At 39.5% G+C, this 18,969-nt stretch overlaps 3 protein-coding genes across 3 annotated transcripts in view; 2 read left to right on the top strand and 1 right to left on the bottom strand.

Moving 5' to 3' along the window:
• The window catches only part of nxn (nucleoredoxin), a 74,378-nt gene extending 64,166 nt beyond the window's left edge, over positions 1-10,212 (top strand). Inside the window, exons 4-8 of the mRNA XM_007567373.2 lie at positions 1,637-1,737; positions 1,854-1,960; positions 3,822-4,001; positions 4,830-4,954; positions 8,704-10,212. Coding sequence (XP_007567435.1) covers positions 1,637-1,737; positions 1,854-1,960; positions 3,822-4,001; positions 4,830-4,954; positions 8,704-8,886 — 696 coding nt within the window. The 3' untranslated portion in view covers positions 8,887-10,212. The remainder of the gene's footprint in view (positions 1-1,636; positions 1,738-1,853; positions 1,961-3,821; positions 4,002-4,829; positions 4,955-8,703) is intronic.
• Positions 10,213-11,191: 979 nt separating this feature from the next.
• mrm3a (mitochondrial rRNA methyltransferase 3a) lies at positions 11,192-14,784 on the bottom strand. Its single transcript, XM_007567374.2, has 4 exons — positions 14,360-14,784; positions 13,067-13,311; positions 12,622-12,783; positions 11,192-11,835 (listed from the first exon to the last, which is right to left on the bottom strand). The coding sequence occupies exons 1-4, from the start codon at positions 14,740-14,742 to the stop codon at positions 11,261-11,263; spliced, it is 1,365 nt and encodes a 454-aa protein (XP_007567436.1). The 5' UTR covers positions 14,743-14,784; the 3' UTR covers positions 11,192-11,260.
• A 952-nt stretch (positions 14,785-15,736) lies between these two features.
• Positions 15,737-18,830, top strand: glod4 (glyoxalase domain containing 4). The gene is made up of 9 exons (XM_007567372.2): positions 15,737-15,887; positions 16,085-16,134; positions 16,204-16,324; positions 16,413-16,557; positions 17,759-17,895; positions 17,975-18,061; positions 18,138-18,251; positions 18,371-18,457; positions 18,551-18,830. The coding sequence occupies exons 1-9, from the start codon at positions 15,798-15,800 to the stop codon at positions 18,614-18,616; spliced, it is 897 nt and encodes a 298-aa protein (XP_007567434.1). The 5' UTR covers positions 15,737-15,797; the 3' UTR covers positions 18,617-18,830.
• The last annotated feature ends 139 nt before the right edge of the window (positions 18,831-18,969 follow it).

The raw sequence follows: 18,969 nt of genomic DNA, 5'->3' as shown, positions 1-18,969 counted from the left end.
CCACATAGGCAGCCCTGCCCATAAAAGATAATCAGTAAGACAACGTTAATCAAATAAATATTTCGCCTTTGCTGTCCAAGAAATGACTCAAGAAAAAAGTATTTGGTTAAAAAGGCTGAGGAACCGATCAAAGCATCAATCATTTAATATCTTAAAATAACGTCAGCAAACTGATCAAAGTCTAAAGTTTAGTGGAAGTTGTTAAAGACCAAAATGAAAATAATTCATATAACAAAACTAGGCAAAATTAAAAACAAATTCCAAATTAGTTTCTTTCAAAATAAAACTTATGAAAATTTAACAAAAGCTGCATGGATGTGCGTGTTTGATCAAAATAAACTTGTTCTTCATTCAGTATCCAGAAGTTTTACTTGAGTAAATGTAGCAACGCTTTATAATAGAATTACTCAAATAAAAGTAAATAATGGAGTGTGGTAAAAAAAAAAAAATTGTAAAATTCCCAAAACGTCGCTAGTTACTGCCAAACTCTGGCCATGCGTAGCGTCAACGTCTGAAGAAATTATGACTTTAATTTTGAAACTAGCCTGGTTGATTCGCTCCAAACCAGTACGTAAAACATGCTTAATTCGCTTTTTTTTATTCTTTCTTTTATGTGAGTGACATTTAAAAGAAAAAAAGACATTGGATGGAAACGTATCGACTGTTGGTGTGTTAAAGTTTTACCTTTATGATTAGAAAAGAGCGGCAAACGGAGCCTGGGAACGGCGGGGAATCTAGGCCGCTCTGTTTTCCCTCCTGACTCTCTGATGTCATCCTAATGCCAGCCATACCAGCGCTCCCTCCTTCTGGTTGGACTGGAACCCACACACACAGCAGAGCAAACATTTTCCTGATCTGCAGTAATGCATCAGGATTAGGAGCTGGCGTGTGTGTTTGAAAAAAAAGCTGGATACAGAACCGGAGAGAATTACCAGTTTGTTGGAAAGGTGTTTGGTGACAAACATGTGAGAGTCATGAAACGGCTTTGCCTCGGTTTTCTTATAAAGGTTCTTAGAAAAATGGGAAAGCATGAAATATACTTTTAATATTTTCCGGATTGCGATAACTATGTTAGCAAAAAAGGGGGCTTGGGGGTAAAAACTTTTTTTTTTTTTCTTCCCCAGACTATGATTTACAAGAACCAGACTTGTCCTAATTTATAATTCATTTATAATTCATCCAGATTCTGTTCAGCTTCCAATTATTTGGAATATATATATATATATATATATATATATATATATATATACACAGGATACAAGAAGTGTGTCTTAAGGGGCCTTTGCAAGTTAGCATGAAGCTACTTAATAAAAAGAAAGATCCCCAAGTAAAAACTGGTTTGCTATAGGACAGAAAATGTTGGAAAAAGGAGACAAATTCCCCCAAAGAACTAAGCTGTGAAAACAATTAATCAAATCCAGTTTAAGGTCAGATTCTTACCAATTCATGCCTCCTGTCACGCCTAGACGCTTCTGAAACAAGTAATCATAAAAAATGTTCAAATCTCGTTCATTATTTTGAAGGTTTTACTTTTTTACCGTCTCTTTAGATCCTCTTCAGCAGAAACAATTAGTTTTTTTTTGGGGGGGGGGGAGTTTGGCTCCAGTGAAATGAAATGCTTCTGTGTGTCTCTTAGTGTCCGCCGTGTCGCAGTCTGACCCGAGTCCTGGTGGAGTCCTACCGAATCGTCAAAGAGTCCGGTCACAAGTTTGAGATCGTGTTCGTCAGCGCCGACAGGTGAACGTCGCTGCCGGTTCATTCTGTTCGTCAAGTGTCACCTCTGCGTCCGTCTTCTCAAACAGGTACAGGAGTAAAAAGCAGAGCTTCGTCTGAATGTTCTCTTTCCATTTTAGGTCAGAAGAGTCTTTTAAGCAGTATTTCAGCGAGATGCCGTGGTTGGCCGTCCCGTACTCAGACGAGGCGCGGAGATCTCGACTCAACAGGCTGTATGGGATACAAGGTATTTTAAATTTTGCATCTACAAACCTCCAATAGAAGTAGGGAAAATATATACAAGTTATCTACTAATTAGTTATTCTAAAGTTTATTGATTTTAAGGATTCACTAAGGATTCATTTATAAGCGGCCATTTTTTTTAAAAGCCGAGTTTTCTCTTGTATCAAGAGGGTCGACCATGTTTCCATAACATGAAAGCTCAATTTTTCATATGTAAACTTAATAAAAGCACGTAATTCAGTTTTAATGTCGCTTTCTGTCAGCTGTATTAAAAATTGACATTATTAAACTTATTTGTAAAATATGACAAAAGAGGAACCTCTTAGCTAAATGGAAAATAAAAGATGAAAATGATAAAATATGTGAATCACTTAATCCCACATGAACAGAGAGCTGTTTATGCAGAAGCAGACTTCTCCATGAAGTGAATCTTAAAACTGTGCATCATAAAGTGAAATAACTCACGACATCATGTTTGTTTGTTTTTTTCATCATGTTGCAATTTTTCTCCTCCACTTGGATGTAGTGGTTAAAAAAACAGAAATTTTGAGATTTATCTCAGAAATTACCTAGGAAAAACATAGTGATTTCAAAGTTTCAAAAATTGCATGTTTTTTGACCTCAAAGATTTTCCACTTTTGATGTCTCCGAAATGTCCAAGTGTTTTTTGTAGAAAACTTCTGAGATCTCAAAATTTCTGAGTTTTCTTTTTTCTAATCAATTACTGACGTTTCAAGCTCCAAAATTTTCAAGAAAAATTTCTGAGACGAATCTCAAAATTTCTGAATTTGTTGGTGGAAATTTACTCCTCCTTTATTTCTTTTCATCTGCAATGGCCCTGTTATGCCATTGTACATCCTCGTCTTCGTAGCACATCGGTAACCTCTGAACGAGGTGTCGACTCTGCTCCACCAATCAGCGTCACTGAGGTAAAACTTAAGGATCTTGTCAAGTGTCAATATTTCAAAATGGAACCACATAAAGTGCATTTCACATCCAACACCAGTCTCTGCTCAGATTATGACTGGTGGTGGCCTCTGCTGGACGGAAGCCAAACTACAACACCCAAAGCGAGTCCAAGCCGACGTTATCAGTTAATCGATTGGAACTCATTTTCAATCTAATGAACTTATAATCGACAATTAATGACAAGTTGTCCTCATCCCCAGAAGCTGGTTTATAATTTCTGCCATGCTGGGTTACATCAGACTGCTGACAGCTCATTGCGACCAGCACAGATTCGCCCTGAGGAATGTGGACCGGTTATCGAGTTAACCGTCTCTCTGACTGCAGAAGTGAAGCGTCTCTCCTTCGCTTTTCCCCTGATTGTCTCCTCTGTGCTGCGGAGGATGATGTGAGCTGGAGCTGGAGCTGGCTCTGTCCTGTGAAGAATGTCAGGAATGCCCAGAGGACGAGTCAATAGTCCTGTCCCTCCCCCCCTCCCACATCCAGCTTAAACTCCTGCAGTCCATGATTGCCTCCTCTTTTGCAAACCTCAGTCCACATGTGCAGCTCCCTGACTCATGAACCACTTGCTGGCTCACGGCGGCTGTTTCTGATAAGAAACAGACACTCTTTTTTTTTTTTTTTTTTTTTTTGCAAAGTAAGGGGAATGTGTTTGTAACAGCAAGCTATAGCAAAAGTACTTTCCAATAAAATCTATTAAAAGGAGGGGAAAAAAGAAAGAAGAAAAATCTCCACGTAGCAAAGAAAACCTCAGCGGGAGAGTGAGGCAGGGAGGGGGAAGCGTCCGCTCCACGGAGCGATAATTGACGGAAATGACCCACGCTCTTTGCCCGTTTCCTTCCCCTCCTCTGTTCGTCTGCCTCTTATGTCACCCTCTTTCCGTCCTGCCCTCCCTCCAGGTATTCCCACACTGATCCTGCTGGACGCCGAAGGCCGTGTGATCACGCGACAGGGCCGCGTGGAGGTGCTGAACGACCCGGAGTGCCGGCTCTTCCCGTGGCACCCGCGGCCCGTGCTGGAGCTGAGCGAGGCCAACGCCGTGCAGCTCCATGAGGGGCCCTGCCTCGTCCTGTTTGTGGGTGAGCTGACCAGGCATCTGCCATTTGGACCTAGAGGCAAAGAAGGGGGTTAAATGTGATGCGGAAAGCTGGTCGATTTTATGCCTTTTTTTTTTAAAGCTGAGTTTTCTCTTGTACCAAGAGGGTCAACCGTCTTTTCATAACCCATTTTGTATATTCTACAGATATAAACTGAATTTCTGTCTTGATTTCAGAGTTATTTGAGACACAATATCACATATATTTTTTTATTCTGATAAGACTCAAGCAGCACTACTTTGTGTTGGTTTGTTACAGAAAATCTAAAAGAAAATGCATAAAATATTCAAGTTGTGTGAATAAGTGTAGATAAAGTGTGGGAAATTCTTCCTGAGTATAAAAAAAGTTTCTCTTATTCTTGAAATCCTTAAAAAGTGCTTCATTTCTGATTCAGACTGCACAGTTTTGTAATAAAGTTCAATCTAGTGTTTGATGAAAAGTTCAAATTCAGAAAAAAAAAAATTAAGTTGGAATCAGATATTTATGCTTGTTGCTGAAATATCAACAAGCAGCACTACTTTGCTGCTTGTTGAAATAGTTTAAATATTAGAAAATGTTTGAAAAGTGTACCAACCGAGTTTCTGTATTTGCTTAGTAGATTTTTTTTTATCTGGATGGGAACCAAATTTGATGACTTCTTATAAAACTGAGGAAAGAAAAGAAAGATGCACAATAACAACTCTTGAATTTGTTCTGTTGAACAAATTCTGTAGCCTCTGTTTCCTTTCCCTCTTTTAAACAGGGGTTTCTTTTAAAAGAAACAGGGTTTCTTTTAAAGGTTGGACTGTGACTCTGTCCAACCTTATTCAGATGCTGAAGAGGAAGGTGAACTGGAGCCAGCCAAGGAGTTGATTCAGCCAATAGCAGAGAAGCTCATGGCCAAGTATAAAGCCAAGGAGGAGGAAACGCCACTGCTGTTCTTTGTTGCCGGAGAGGTGAGAGGAAGTGTCTTAAGTGCCACTCGACACAAAGAGACATTGTCTCTTTGCGATAATTCATGAGCTTCAGAGCTTCTATATGCGTGGAGTTTGTTTCCACAAAGGCGTATATTTTTACATCCGTTTTCTCTCATTGCCTGTTGCTGAGCTGGCGATAAATTCCACCAGGTTTGATTTCCAGATTGGGTTCACAGTCGGATATCGGTCCTCGCTCCAAGCTTTGAGCAGAGCTTCCAGGGCTGTGGGCCCACAGTCCTTCACTTGGGCCTGGGATCGCCTGGGTCGTCGCCGTGTCGGTTGCCAAGCCAGCTGCTGGGAGTCGATCTCAATGAGAAGGCTGGCAGTTCTTCAGAGAAGAGGCCAGGCAGAAGAAAACGATTCAGAACATTTTTTTTTTTTACTAGTGCTGTCAACCGATTTAAAAACTTAATCAGACTGATCACCTTCTACCTCTGTGATTAATAATGATTAATCACTATGCTTAACTTTTTAAACTTGAAATTGGTTTCCTGGGAAAGCCCCTTATCTGATTGTTTTGGGGGTTTTTTGATGGGGGTTTTTTTCGCAGCAGAAAGCAGGTAATGTAGTCTGCCAGTACTAAACAGCATCTAAGGAAAACTTACTCCACTACAAATGCATACATTTAATGGCAAACTTGTTTAGGGGACAACTGACATAATTTTTATTTTCTACTTCTTGAGTGTGTCACTCCTTTCTGATGCCACCCTGGGCAATTGCCTATATCAAAAACTGAATGAAATTCTTTAATAAAGTTAATGTCAGGGTCTGTATTGCATTTAAATCAAAAACTATATCAACAAAATAAGCATCGCTTTAAGTTCAAAAACCTTTTTTGCTTCCAAATCATTGAATAAAAAGATATGAGCACCATGACAAAGATTTTTATTGTTCTTAATCTGTGAGGTTATTCAAGCACGAGCTCGGTTCACTTCTTTGAAAAAATCCATCTTTAGAAATACGGACACTGAGATTAGCGTCAGGAACGTCTGTACTGCTGCTGCGTGTTTAGTTTTAAGATGATATTTTAGCTTTGAGGAAGCTAACTCCTTTTAGCATAACTTGTTTACAGCAGCGTCTGATCATATCATTTTTCGAAGCAAGAATTAAACCCCAATTGGGCCAAGAGGAGCAGCTTTGTCCTCCATTGCTATTGTATGCGGATGTGGTGTGTGTGTCAGATTTGTGGATGTACCAGAAACGCATGAATGGAAAAGTTCCTGCTGGGACTTGTACATTAAAAACAAATTTAATAATTGCGCAAAAAATTGTAACGCATTACAATCTATAAGGAACATCCTGACCCTACAAAAACATAATCAAGCACACACACACTTTCTTAGTTTTTGGCGTAAGTTTGTGAGTTGTGACCATAACAGAGGCTATGACGATGTTGTACATCGCAGTACATTGTGCAGCAAATGTAATTTAGGCTTTAATGCGTCATTTATGAGTTGTAAAAGAGTAAAGTCTGTCTCTCAGGACATCAAAGTGTTATAAAAGACGGATGTTTGAGCCGTCAGTTGAGGTTTTATCGTCTGGCAGTCATGTGTGAAACATCGCGGTTCATCAGTGATCCGAATATTTCTGCTGCGGTCCTCCACGGCCAAACGCTTTCTGAGTCACATCACAGCTGTGAGTGTGGTCGGCCCTTTGTCTCTTCAAAAAAAAAAAAAAGTATTTTCTTTTCTAGCGTTTGAGCTGCGCAGACCGAGCAGACAAGGTAGCCAAACAAAAGAAAAGATCCACGACTTCCTCCGGAGGCCAACGCCTGACGTGGAGATTAGATCCCCTCGGATCAGAGAGACCGGAGGGGACGGATTGCGGTTCCTTCACGCAGCTTGCCTCGCATGATCCGTCATCCACGCTCTATGTGGCTGTAAGAGAGCCTGAAAGGGAGCGGGGGTTTTACTTGTAGCGGCGAGGATCTGGCAGTATTTCACCGGGGGGGAACGTTGCCGTCTTCTGTGACGGCTTCCATATGCGAGTATTAAGTGTTCAGCGTTTTCGAACGGAGCCCGTTTTTATTGTCAGTCACCGGAGGAAGAAACCACATAGTTCTCTTTTGTTTGTAGTTTTACAAATCAGAAGGTCACCAGCTTCGCTTAGCCTTTTTAGGTAGCGGCACAGTAAAGATATTCAATGAAAAGTCTCTGAGCTGATTGTTTGCTTTGATCCTGTTTAGCTGGGAGAGCGGAGGATTCTCTGATAACAGGACATCAGAGAGCGGAAGGGCTTGTGTAAGGTCGGAGTGAGTGTTACTCACAGCAGGAAGTACATCTAAAGTCGGCTTCCTGAAGAGAAAGTAAATAATAAACTCAAAAATGGCACATAAATCAGAAACCTTAGCTGGAACCGCACAGGGAAGGCTTCCATCACAAGATTAGCTCTTTGCTGCAGTGCCACCTTCTGGTCTCTTTCTGTAACTTCAAATTTAATCTTTCCCATATGAAAGTGTTTTTTGTTGTTGTTGTTGTTGTTGTTGTTGTTGTTTTTTTAATGAGTCTATCTTTGAGCCAACAAGTTAAGCTGAGGGGAATTCAGGTCAGGAAATATCTATCAACAGTGTAGCTGAGCTCTTAGCCAGGTAGGCAACTCTCTGATTATTAAAGGTGCATTATGTAACTTTTATTAAAAAAAGGGTTTTTTTTTTTTTTTTTCAAATTTGTTAAAACTATTACCATGTCGTGACAGCATGCTATGAGACAGATAATCTGTGAAAAGACAGATTCTGATCTCCACGCTACTATTACCGTCTGAAGAAATGCACCAACCAAAAACAACCAATTAGAGCCAAGAGAAGGGTCTTAGTACTGTCAATCAACCTCATGCACTCTCTGTTCAGTGTGCTAATGGAGGAGAAACAACACATAGTAGAAGGAAAACCATTTATCCATCGTAACTGAGGGCTATGCTAACTTGCCTGAGCATTCACAACTGGCTCTGCTAGCTGAAGCTTAGCTTCCATAGCCTGTTGCTGCATGGAGGATGATTGACAGCGCTAAGATCCGCTTCCTGGTTTTGATTGGTTGTTTCCAGTTGGCACTTGGAGAAGAAATTTTATTTTATTTTTCTATTAGAGTTTCTCAGCTCTACCATAAACAAGATTTTGCTTTGATTTGCTCTCAGATTATATCTTTTTGCTCATTTGTTTCTGTTTTGTCATGTTAAATAGGATACTAAAGTATTTTGTAGACACCTATAAACTTAATCTAAATTCTATCTTAGGTTTTAAGAAAATAAATCAAAAGAAGTGCCACAAGAATGCCTAACGATCAGAAGTTTGATGATACATCAAATTTAACCAATACAGCGTCAGTACTGATATCGGCGATCCTGACCCTCTGTCTACTTAGTATCGGATCGATATCAAAATACGCAGTATCGCACACCTCTAATAGAAACATGTCTCAGCACATTTGCGTAAAATAATTTTAACTAAGCATAAAAAGCATTCATTTATTATTAGTGTAAGCAATATTGCTCTGATATAGTTGCAGAGGTCTAGTTCCTATGGCAGATAATCAAGTATGTGAACCAAATATAGACATGTGTACATCTACTGTATTTCATGAGGCAGATTGCTTTTCAAAGTTACTCCACTACAAATGCATGCATGTAGTGGCAAACTTGTCTAGGGGACAACTGAATCTTATGACTAGCATAAGATTCCTCTACTGTCAAGTAGAAATACCTAAAAAGTCATCAGGAATGTTTCCTTCCTCCAGGACGACATGACCGACTCGCTGCGGGACTACACCAACCTCCCGGAAGCGGCGCCCCTGCTCACCATCCTGGACATGTCGGCCCGTGCCAAGTACGTCCGCGACGTGGAGGAGATCACGCCGGCCGTGGTGGAGCAGTTCGTCAACGAGTTCCTGGCTGAAAAGCTCAAACCAGAGCCCATCTAAAAAGAGACGCATCGAGCAGGAAATGGACATGCAGAATGAGACTGTCACTCAACCCAGATCCGTTCTCTCACACACACGCGCACACACACACACACACACACACACACACACCCCTTGTGTCTCCATCTGCCCTGCTCTCATTCACCTCCACTCCTGACTGTTAGATTAAAACAAATGTCTCCTTACGGACACTTTGACCATTTTTTTTAAAAGTCCTTTTCCTCTCTTTATGGAGTCCTCTCTTTCTCCCGTGGTGCCTTGCATAGTCCATACAGTATGATGGCCGTTGTAGATGGAGGGGAAAAAGAAAGAAGAGTACATTTCTGCCCAAAAACTCAGAAATTTTGAGATCAATCCCTGAAATTTTCTAGAAAAAAAAACATGGAATTTTTTCTGAGTTTGAAAAGTCTTGAAAGTCTTGAGTCTTTTTGCTTGAAAAACAAACATTTTAGAATAATTTCAGAGATGTTCTAGGAAAATATATGGAAGTTTCTGAGTTTCAAAAGTGTAAAATGTTTGATTTTTGGAATGAATTTGAAGCATTGAAAATTTTCTACGTTGAATCTCAGAAATTTCCACTTTTTTAAGCTTTTCTACCAATTTTTTTTTACTTTTCAAACTCAAATTTCTTTCTTTCTTTCTAGAAAACGTTTGTGATTAATCTCAAAATTTGAGTTTTTCTACCAAATTTTCAACTGTGGACCTCAGAAATGTTCTTGTTTTTTCTAGATATTTTCAGATGTTTTGGTGGAAATATACTCCTTTTTTTTCTATCTGCAATGGCCCTAATACACCATCGTAATACAGTAATATATGAGGATATTCTGTTTTTGTCTTTTTTTTATATATATACACACACTAGCATTTTTGAGATGTAGAGACAACCTGAGAATCGATCCAGTGGACCTACTTATTGAAGCTGATGCTTTGCTTTCTATTCTCACTGTAAGATCTGTGTTGCTTTTGGTTTTTGTATGACGCTGAGAAAGAATAAAAATGCAGTCATGTAGTAATTCACCTGTATGACAGAGGGTCGGATGGATGTAGCTGTAAGCCTATTTAAATAAAACCGTGATGGGTGTTCACTGTAATCGGCGTGCAGCTTGCTGCCGAACAAGTCGCCGGGTGTTAATGGTGGCTTCATCTCAAAGTCGTTTTGAGGATTTTCTGTGAAGGTCCCCGAATGGGAAAAAAATGTACGGGATGTTTCTGCGATCACAAAAAGACGAGAGGCATTTTTGAGAAGCGTCGAATGTATAAACTCTTATATTCTGTTACTCCAGTCATGACTTCTCTAACACATTAAAACTCACTGGCAAGTACAAAGTTTGTTTTCGGGTTTTTTTTTTGTTGTTTTTTTTTACATCAACTTTTGACAGCTTGCTTCCCATGAGTGCTAAGGCTAGTTAGCATGGCTACCGATGATGAAACGGTTATTATGTAACGGTAAGTTGTTTCTCCGCCATTAGCACTTAGCTTAGCTAGTCTGGACCAATAGTTTGCAACCTTAACAGTCCAAACAGTCATGTTTGGCCTTAGTTCAGCTAAATAAAACTAATTTAAAGTTGCAAATATGACATCAGCTTTTGGGGGGAGGGGGGAAAGCCAACTTACAATTTTTGATAAATGTCTACCATGAGATTTTATTTTCCAAGCACAATTTTATTTCTACTTTAGACTGAAAAATAACAAAACTGCTTTCCTTTCATGGAATGTTGACATGCCAGAGTTTCCAACCTAATGACACAAATTAGATCTAAAAATATATTTCTATTAAGTTTCAAATTCAATAGTGGAATTGCAGTCAAATTATTCCAAGGATTCCTGCATTTTCTCTGTATTTAAAAACAGTTGGCTCTTTATTGTTAGCTAAAGTTATGAATGGCCAATGCAGAGGGTCTAAAGAGCCAAGAAATAATTGGAAACCTGCTAAGAGTAACATTTTTGTAGGAGTAGACATCTAGATAAAACGTGCTTCATGGATACTGTGAGCAGAATGTGAAATTTTCTAAATGACTTGTTCATACCAAATCGTTTTGTGCTGATGGGGGAAAAAACCCTCAGATTGATGCTTTATTTTTACCAACACAGCAAAAATATAGTTGTCTGAACAACCACATTTTGTCTTTATCAGAGAAATTTCAGAAAAGCTGCAAACTAGGTTTGACCTTTGACCTTTGAACTGGCCTCGAGAGTAGCTGCTTCTGTTTTCAAAAAGATTCTAGGATTCTGAGGTCAGGAAAAGGTGAACTTTCATTGAAACACAGGAAACACTATTTTTAAAAAAAACAGGAGAAAGTAGATCTTCAGTTTAAATTTATGGGTTTATTACACAACTCATAATTATACAGTTTACACACTCTATTCAGCTTATTCATGAGAACTTCCTCTCAGCCTTTGACTGCCTCTTCTTCTCAGCAGTCTGTAGAAACATGGACAGCTGCCTCCTGCCCTCAAACAGAAGGATGCTGGCAGCCATGGCTGAATTCAGACTGTCCACGCCTGAGACGATGGGAATAAAGAGTCTGGAACCGTCGGTTTTCTCAGCTAGCCGCACCGCCTCTGTGCTCAGGCCGCGTGTCTCTCCGCCTATCACCAGAGCGGTGGGACTCTGGGCCCAGTTCTCATGGTACAGTTTGGTTTCCACTCTGGGGAGAGAAAGACCCTCGTCCTCCGAGTCGGAATCAGAGTCGAAGTCCGAATCGTATTCCTCGTACTCGATAGTTTTCCTTTTAGGTGACGTGCTGACCCAACCGTAATCTCCCGGTTTAGACAGCTTGTTAGTCCCGTCTTCGTCGTCAGGGTCTCTTATGTCAGCCACGTGCGCAGTTACTGAGTTAGGGAGATGGTTTCTGATCTCGTCCCAGTCCAGATTGGGATAAACGGGAAGTCGGAAATGGGCGCCCATTCCTGCCCGCAGGACTTTGGGCTCCCAAACGTCAACGCAACCTGTTGACAAGTCAATGAAACAATTAGAGTTCCTATATTGAAAAGAAAAAAAACGATGCGATAATTATGAGAAATATTTGCATTTTTTTTAGATTTTGTTTTCTGTTCATCTATGGTTGTTAGATCTCCTTCTCTCTGACGGTCTCTAAAAGTCATATAGAACTTTTAAACAATACGCAAATTTTATGTGAGTTTGGGCTGATATCGATTTCTGACATAAATATTGCTGTCAAGGCTATTAATCAACATCTACCCATATATATTAAATGAATATCTATGCATTTAATGCCTTGGGGGCAGGGGGAGCTGCAAGTGCCTCTTCGGACCTTCCATAATGCCTCTTATCTTGGGCTAAAAACTAAAAGAACGGTTATTTTCTACATACAGATATGTTAGCAAATTCTAACGTGGTTTTTAGCCATTTTTCTATCCATTCCTGCAGTAAATTTTCAAAAGAATGACAATTAAAATGTACCAGTAATATGTTTTTAGATCTGTTTGCCTTTAGTTTAAATCCTAAAAGTAGAAATAAAACGCTGGTTCTTTGAAAATGACTAGTCTCCTACAGTAGATAAAAAGTTATTTTTTTTTTCTGAAAAAGTTGTGATAATTTGATCCCTAAATGAGTTTTATTGGCTCTTAGGTTGTAAAGGATACAAAACTCTCCAGCTATGAACCATATGTGTTCTTTCATGTTAAAATCTGACCACTGTGAAAATATTTCCTACAGATTTAAGATTAATTTTTCTATTTACACTATAAATGGGCTTTAAGGAAGAAATCTACCTTTGGTAAGAAGGACTTCATGACAGCCAGCAGCAGCTGCACATCTCAGCATGGTCCCAAGGTTACCAGGATCACGGACATTGTCGCATATCAGCGACAACGGCAGCGACTGATCTCTCTGTGAAAAACTGAGCCGAGCAGGATCAGGCCGGGCAAATATGGCTGCAGAAACACAACAAAATCAAACCAAGACAACTTTTTTTTAAGGTTTTATTGGCTCTAGTAGCCTTTATTTGATAGTTAATTGACAGGAAAGTGGGTACTGAGAGAAGGGAAAGACATGCAGCAAAGGTCGCCAGGCTGGGAATCGAACCTGCGACGGCCGCGTCGAGGACAAAGGCCTCCATATGTGGGTTATGCTTGACCCCTGTGCCACCACAGCACTACCCAAGAAGAACTGTTTAAAAACATCTGCGTCTTCATAAACTGAACGAACGATCCTTACCGATCACTCCCTGTGGGGCGACGACGTCGGACCAGATCTTGATGTCCTCAAACTTGACTTTGACGACCGTCGCCCCTCTCAGCTTGTCCAGCGGCAGCTCTCGGAGCCGATCCGCCATGCTGAAGAACACCATCTGTGGGCGGGCACCGACCTCCAGGGCGTCGCAGATCAAACGCCTGCCCTCCAGGAGGATTTTACCCTGCTGCTCCCGAAACTTCCTGGATTGAGCGACGCTGACCAGCCTCCTGCAGAGAAGCAGAGCAACCACAGCGAGGTATATAAAAAAAAAATCAAAATCAAGCAATATCCAGAATCTCAGCTTGTCTTACTACATGGAGTTTGTTCTATCTGCAATACTATTAGGTTGCAGGAATTTTCCACACCACCTTTTACAAACCATGAACAAAGAGAAACATGGTGGCGGTGTAGAGTCATGCTGTGGTGGTAGCCACCTGGGAGGCACTTTTGCACTTTAGCTTTATTTTGGTCACATAATATAATAGCTCTGTTAAGATATTGTAGCCACACTGTTACTTACAGAAAAACATTAAATACTTGAGTAGTACAGTTAATTATTTTACTATAGTGTGGTTACAATATCAGATAAAGGCTTCCATATTCCGTGACCGTGTATATTTACACAAAAGTTATAGTATTAGTATTAAATTCTTTGTTCGGCTTTTTCTTCTTCCTTTTTTTTTCCATCCACTGTAAAGCTTACGTCTTTGGCGTAGAATAGTGTTAACCATAGAATTAACATGCAACAGCGCCTCCTGCGGTCACAGAAAATATTGTAACAGATGAACGAGGAGTTGGTGTAGAAATAAATTGAATCATTAATAATTTCTCTTCCATTTCACAATTATCCACAACTTTATGTTTGTAAGACACAAGTAATTTTGTGGCTCTAATGTAACCGAATGTAAAAAAAATAAAGAAAAGTTCAGTTACTCAATATAATAACAAAGTGTCAATAGGAAATCCACAGAACAAACGGCATGAATAAACGCAATTTAGTGATGTTTCTCCCCAAAAATACAGTTATTGGACACAAGAAAAAAAAAAAAAAGACTCGAAAATATTTTTCGGCACTATTCAATCCGACAGGAAGTGTGAAGAAAGACATGCCGCAAAGGAATAGAGGACGGGAGTCCAACTCGGGAAAGCAGAGTTGAGGTAGCCCCTTTATACGGGGCGCAACACGTATTAACCACTGTGCCACTCCAATAATAATAATAATAATAATAATAATAATAATAATAATCAAAAAGGGAAAGTAGATAAACTGCTTACGATAATCTTTTATCTCCTGGTAAAGCCCTCTCATAGCGCAGTCCGTCTACTGAATCCTTTGTAATGTTATCATAGGGTTCCTTTAATGTCTTACTCCTCATGTTAACAGCATCACTCCTGTCGGGTTGCTCTCCAGCAGCTGTAGGTCTGTTCCTAACCATCTTCTTCTCTGCTGCCTGTGGATGCTGCTGCTGCTGCTGCTGCGGCGGCGGCGGCTTTACAACTTTACCCGCGTCATTGTCAGGAAACAGCACCCTGACTGGTTTCCTCCTCAGGCCACGAAGAAAGCGCGTTGATTCCACTATAATGTCACTTCTGGTGGAAAGAAAAACATTTTTCTCTACGGGCAAAAGACGTATCACGCCTCTTATGAGCGCAGCCATTTTTTTTAATTATTATTTCTTCTTCCCTTGTCTAGAGGAACTTTTTATTACAACAAAAAACCTGGGTGCCGCCACCTACTGTAAGTTACCTGCATTTCCACGTCTGTAATTACTCTGGCTTTCCCAGTAAGTTACTAACCCGCTTTTCTTTTAAATTATCCATAATGTGTAACTGTTTAGTTAATATCTCATTTTAGTTGGATATATTTGTTTGTTAAAGTTGCGGTTAAACTTAAAGGTGCTCTGTCAGGCACGGACTCTAACCACATGGTGCATTCAAGTACACGTTGTAAACAAAATGTTTATACTGTCAAAGGTATTAATGGTTTTAGCATTTCATAAATAGCAACCTTGATCAACCCTCAGCTCATTTTACTCTCTAAGCAGGTTAAATAAATTAACTCTTGACAAAACATACCGGAGTTGTAGTCACTTTTCCAATTGCTGCAAATTAAGTTATGCAAAGAGCACCAATTCTCTGATAATTTGCAGGCGAATTTGAGCAGCATGTCTTTGGTATTTCGCTCATTTTATTGGTATTTGCAGTGTTGTTCTTGGAATATTTTGTCCAAGGCACTTCTGATAAGAACACATGGATGTGAAAGATTCCCAATCGGTGTTAATTTAAAGAACTGGTTTTATAAGGAATCTAGACTGCATGTGATCTCTTCTAGTTTAAAACCCTACACCAAGTTACACGGAATTATTGTACACTAAAAAAGGAATCTTCACAAATTACAGTGTTTATACCCAGGTGCCATTGTATACATAATCGAAGCTTCTAGTATTTTAATAAACTATTAATTTATACTTTGTCTCATTAAATTAATAAATGTTAATAGATACTTTTATTGTAATAATCAAGCGTAATCATACGTTGCATTACAGTTTAAATGTTTCAACATTTTTTATTTATTTATTTATTTTTGGTGAGGCGGTATTGCTTACAGTTAGTGAAAAATCCGAGGTAATTGGAACGCAACATTTCCATTTAGCGACGGAGAAATCGATCATTCAGGAAGCTTAATCGAGCTCTGCGCAAAGGAACAGCAATCATGGCTTTGAGGCGAGCTTTACATTTTGTTTTTAAAGTCGGGGACCGAGCTGCAACTGCCACGTTCTACCGGGACGTCCTGGGCATGAAGGTAGTCGATCTGAACTGAACATAGCTTCCAAATTTAACATCAGTTGTTCTGTTCAGTATTCTCTTAAGATGTTTTGACGAGTATGATTATTTTTGCACAATCCCTACAAAGTTCCTCTTTAGTTGAGGATGCGAAGTTGCATTTTTTGTTATGAATCCTCTTCAGTTACATTGACATTTCTTCTATTTTCCCTTCAGATTTTGCGACACGAAGAGTTCGAGGAAGGGTGCAAAGCAACTTGCAACGGGTAATGACACCAATCTGCGTGCACTTCGTCCCCACAGGGCTAATAATTATTCATATTTAAATCTTTCAGGCCCTATGACGGAAAATGGAGCAAGACAATGGTTGGCTTTGGTCCAGAGGACGACCACTTTGTGGCGGAGCTCACATACAACTACGGGGTGGGAGAGTATCAACTGGGCAACGACTTTTTGGTGGGTGAAAGTGGATTTTGGACACATCATGAAGGGCAATCTGTGTTGTGGGATGAAGCAGCAACAGTGAAGACATTTCTGTGTTTAGGGCCTCACCCTGCAGTCCAGCCAAGCAGTGAGCAACGCCAAGCGCCTTGGGTGGCCCCTGACTCAGGTGGAGGAAGCTGTGTATTTAACCCAGGCTCCTGGAGGATATCCTTTCTACATTATAGACAAACAACAGCCTTCTCATGGTGAACGTCTCCTGCTTCAGCTTTAAAATGATCTACCCCCTCCTCTTCTCCCTATTGTGGCTCTTTGTTTATCCAGAGTTTATTTCTGATCACATTCTTTAAAAAGTTGCATGCTTTTCTTTTTCTTTCTTTCTCTCTGCCCACCTATCTATCATGCTTTTAGAGCTTCATTAGCTTCATTCTGTGTGACCTATCTTTCTTTGTTTTCCATATTTATGAAAGGAACTCTCCCCATTCTACAAAAGTTTTTTTTTATTTTAGAATAGACCATTTATTTTGTTCTAAAATCTGAAAATGGAAATAAATTTTAGCTTAAATTTCTTGGTTTACATAAAACATTTTATGTATTATATATTTATAAAACATTTTTTTTTGTTGTTGCTCAAGGTGAGTGTTTATTTTCCAGCAGCATTGGCATGGAAAAGGTTGCTGACCCCTGACCACGAATAATAATAAATGTAATTTGTGTTCGGCTTTTTAAAGACACTTTATAGCACAGGTGTCAAACTCCAGTCCTCAAGGGCCGCTGTCCTCCAGTTTTTAGATGTGCCAGAGGTTCAAAACGCTGGAATGAAATGGTTTATTCTATTCAGGTGTGGTGCAGCAGAGGCTCATCTAAAAGTTGCAGGACACCGGCCCTTGAGGACTGGAGTTTGACACCCCTGCTTTATAGGAATCAAGCAAAATTACAGAATACAAACATAATGAGTAAAAAAAACATTTCAATATGTTGCAATGGACATAAAAACATTATAAGCACAAAACAGGACATTAACCGAACATTAAAAGCTCTGTCATCTATCCAGCCATCCTTACAGTTTGTAGTTTTTAAAGGTTCCATATGTATAAAGCCTGGCCCCTGTAGCAAAAGGTCTTCATAAAGGCATGTTGTATTTTTAATATTTACATATTTTCTTCTGGTGAAACACCTGTAAATTCTGGATAATGTATGGAAAAGTTAAAAATATGTATCACAACTGCCTCCATGAAATGCTTTCTGATGAGAACTAAGCTAAAATTGATTTCTGTTTTCAGATTTTAGAACAATGTGAATCGTCTTGCACTCTAGTTTCTGTAAGGAAACGACGGACCTGAATAACATGCAAATTAGTCAGATTGTGTCTGTCCACCTTCAGAACTGTACCCTGTTTTATCACTTTCAATTATCCAATATCTATAATCATTGATCGTTTGTCTGCAGATCCTGTCCAGAAGGTTTGCCTCGGCGTGTCGGACCTCCAAAGATCCACTCGCTACTGGGCCACTCTGTTGGGAATGACGGTGATGGACAAGAGTCAGGACAAAAACACAGTGCTGTTGGGTTACTCTGACTCTCAAGTGAGTTACTAATGAACAATAAAGACATATATATTACTAGTTTGGCTTGGTATGTCTACATTTGTTTGTATTTGTTCAGTGTAAGCTCGAGCTTCGGGATACTGGTGGGAAGGTCGATCATGGAACGGCATTTGGGAGAATCGCGTTTTCTTGTCCACGAGAGCAGGCAAGCTATGCTTTCTTGGAACATCTCCGGATTAGTTCTTTTGAAGAAACGTGACAAGCTTTTTCCGTTTTTGCAGCTGCCCGATATTGAAGCCTTGATGAAAAAGGAAAAAGAAACAATTCTCAACCCACTGGTCAGCCTGGACACCCCTGGGAAAGCCACGGTAGAAGTTGTTATTTTAGCCGACCCCGTAAGTTGTCTTTTTTTTCTTTTTCTTTTTTTTTTAATTCAAATAATGTTGCAATTTTTTACATAATAATCAAGGTGCATCACAACCATGTTTTATTATTATTATTATTATTATTTTAGGATGGGCATGAAATTTGTTTTGTGGGAGATGAGGCGTTCAGGCAGCTGTCTGCTGTGGATCCCAGAGGAAACGAACTGCTTGATAAGGTTGGCATTATTTCAAATCTCTCTCTTTAGGCTAAGCAGTTTACATTTTTGGTTGTTTACTGTGATTTTTCTGTTTTCCTCTTGTTTTTTTAGGCTATGGCGGAAGATAAAAGCAATGAGTGGTTTGCCAAAAACAAAATGCAAAAGCCCGCAGCCTAAGACGAAGACGTTCTGTGGCGATAACTGCGGACCAACAGTGATGAGATTCCGAACCTGTAGAGAAAAATGTTTTATAATGTCATTTCAGTTCTGCTTTCACAGGAAGTCAATTTCCTGAAAAAAGAAGATATGAATAAAAACCTGATTGTGGTGTACGTTTGTAATTAGCTTGTCAGTTTGATATCCCAAAAATAAAATAAGATTAAATAAACCAGTTATATGTCCTGTTTGCTATTTTTTTATAACCTATATATGAAACTTATAAATTATTATGTATGAAATTTAAAATTGTATGATTTCATTTGTATAAATAAAAAAATTCTGGCATGGTCTCGCCACCCCTATGAAAATTC

The sequence above is a fragment of the Poecilia formosa genome, unplaced genomic scaffold (genome assembly GCF_000485575.1).
Source record: "Poecilia formosa unplaced genomic scaffold, Poecilia_formosa-5.1.2 Scaffold207, whole genome shotgun sequence".
Taxonomy (NCBI): Eukaryota; Metazoa; Chordata; class Actinopteri; order Cyprinodontiformes; family Poeciliidae; genus Poecilia; species Poecilia formosa.
This window is presented reverse-complemented; position numbering and strand designations above follow the sequence as displayed.

Bases quoted from the DNA above. Each gene is read 5' to 3' on its own strand.
- mrm3a (XM_007567374.2), bottom strand. From the start codon at position 14,742: ATGGCTGCGCTCATAAGAGGCGTGATACGTCTTTTGCCCGTAGAGAAA. The intron at 12,784-13,066 runs GTAAGGATCGTT...GTGTTTCTGCAG, and splicing joins CGCCCCACAGGGAGTGATCG to CCATATTTGCCCGGCCTGAT. The intron at 11,836-12,621 runs GTAGATTTCTTC...ACTTGTCAACAG, and splicing joins TGAAGTCCTTCTTACCAAAG to GTTGCGTTGACGTTTGGGAG.
- glod4 (XM_007567372.2), top strand. From the start codon at position 15,798: ATGGCTTTGAGGCGAGCTTTACATTTTGTTTTTAAAGTCGGGGACCGA. The intron at 15,888-16,084 runs GTAGTCGATCTG...TTTTCCCTTCAG, and splicing joins GGGACGTCCTGGGCATGAAG to ATTTTGCGACACGAAGAGTT. The intron at 17,896-17,974 runs GTGAGTTACTAA...GTATTTGTTCAG, and splicing joins TGGGTTACTCTGACTCTCAA to TGTAAGCTCGAGCTTCGGGA.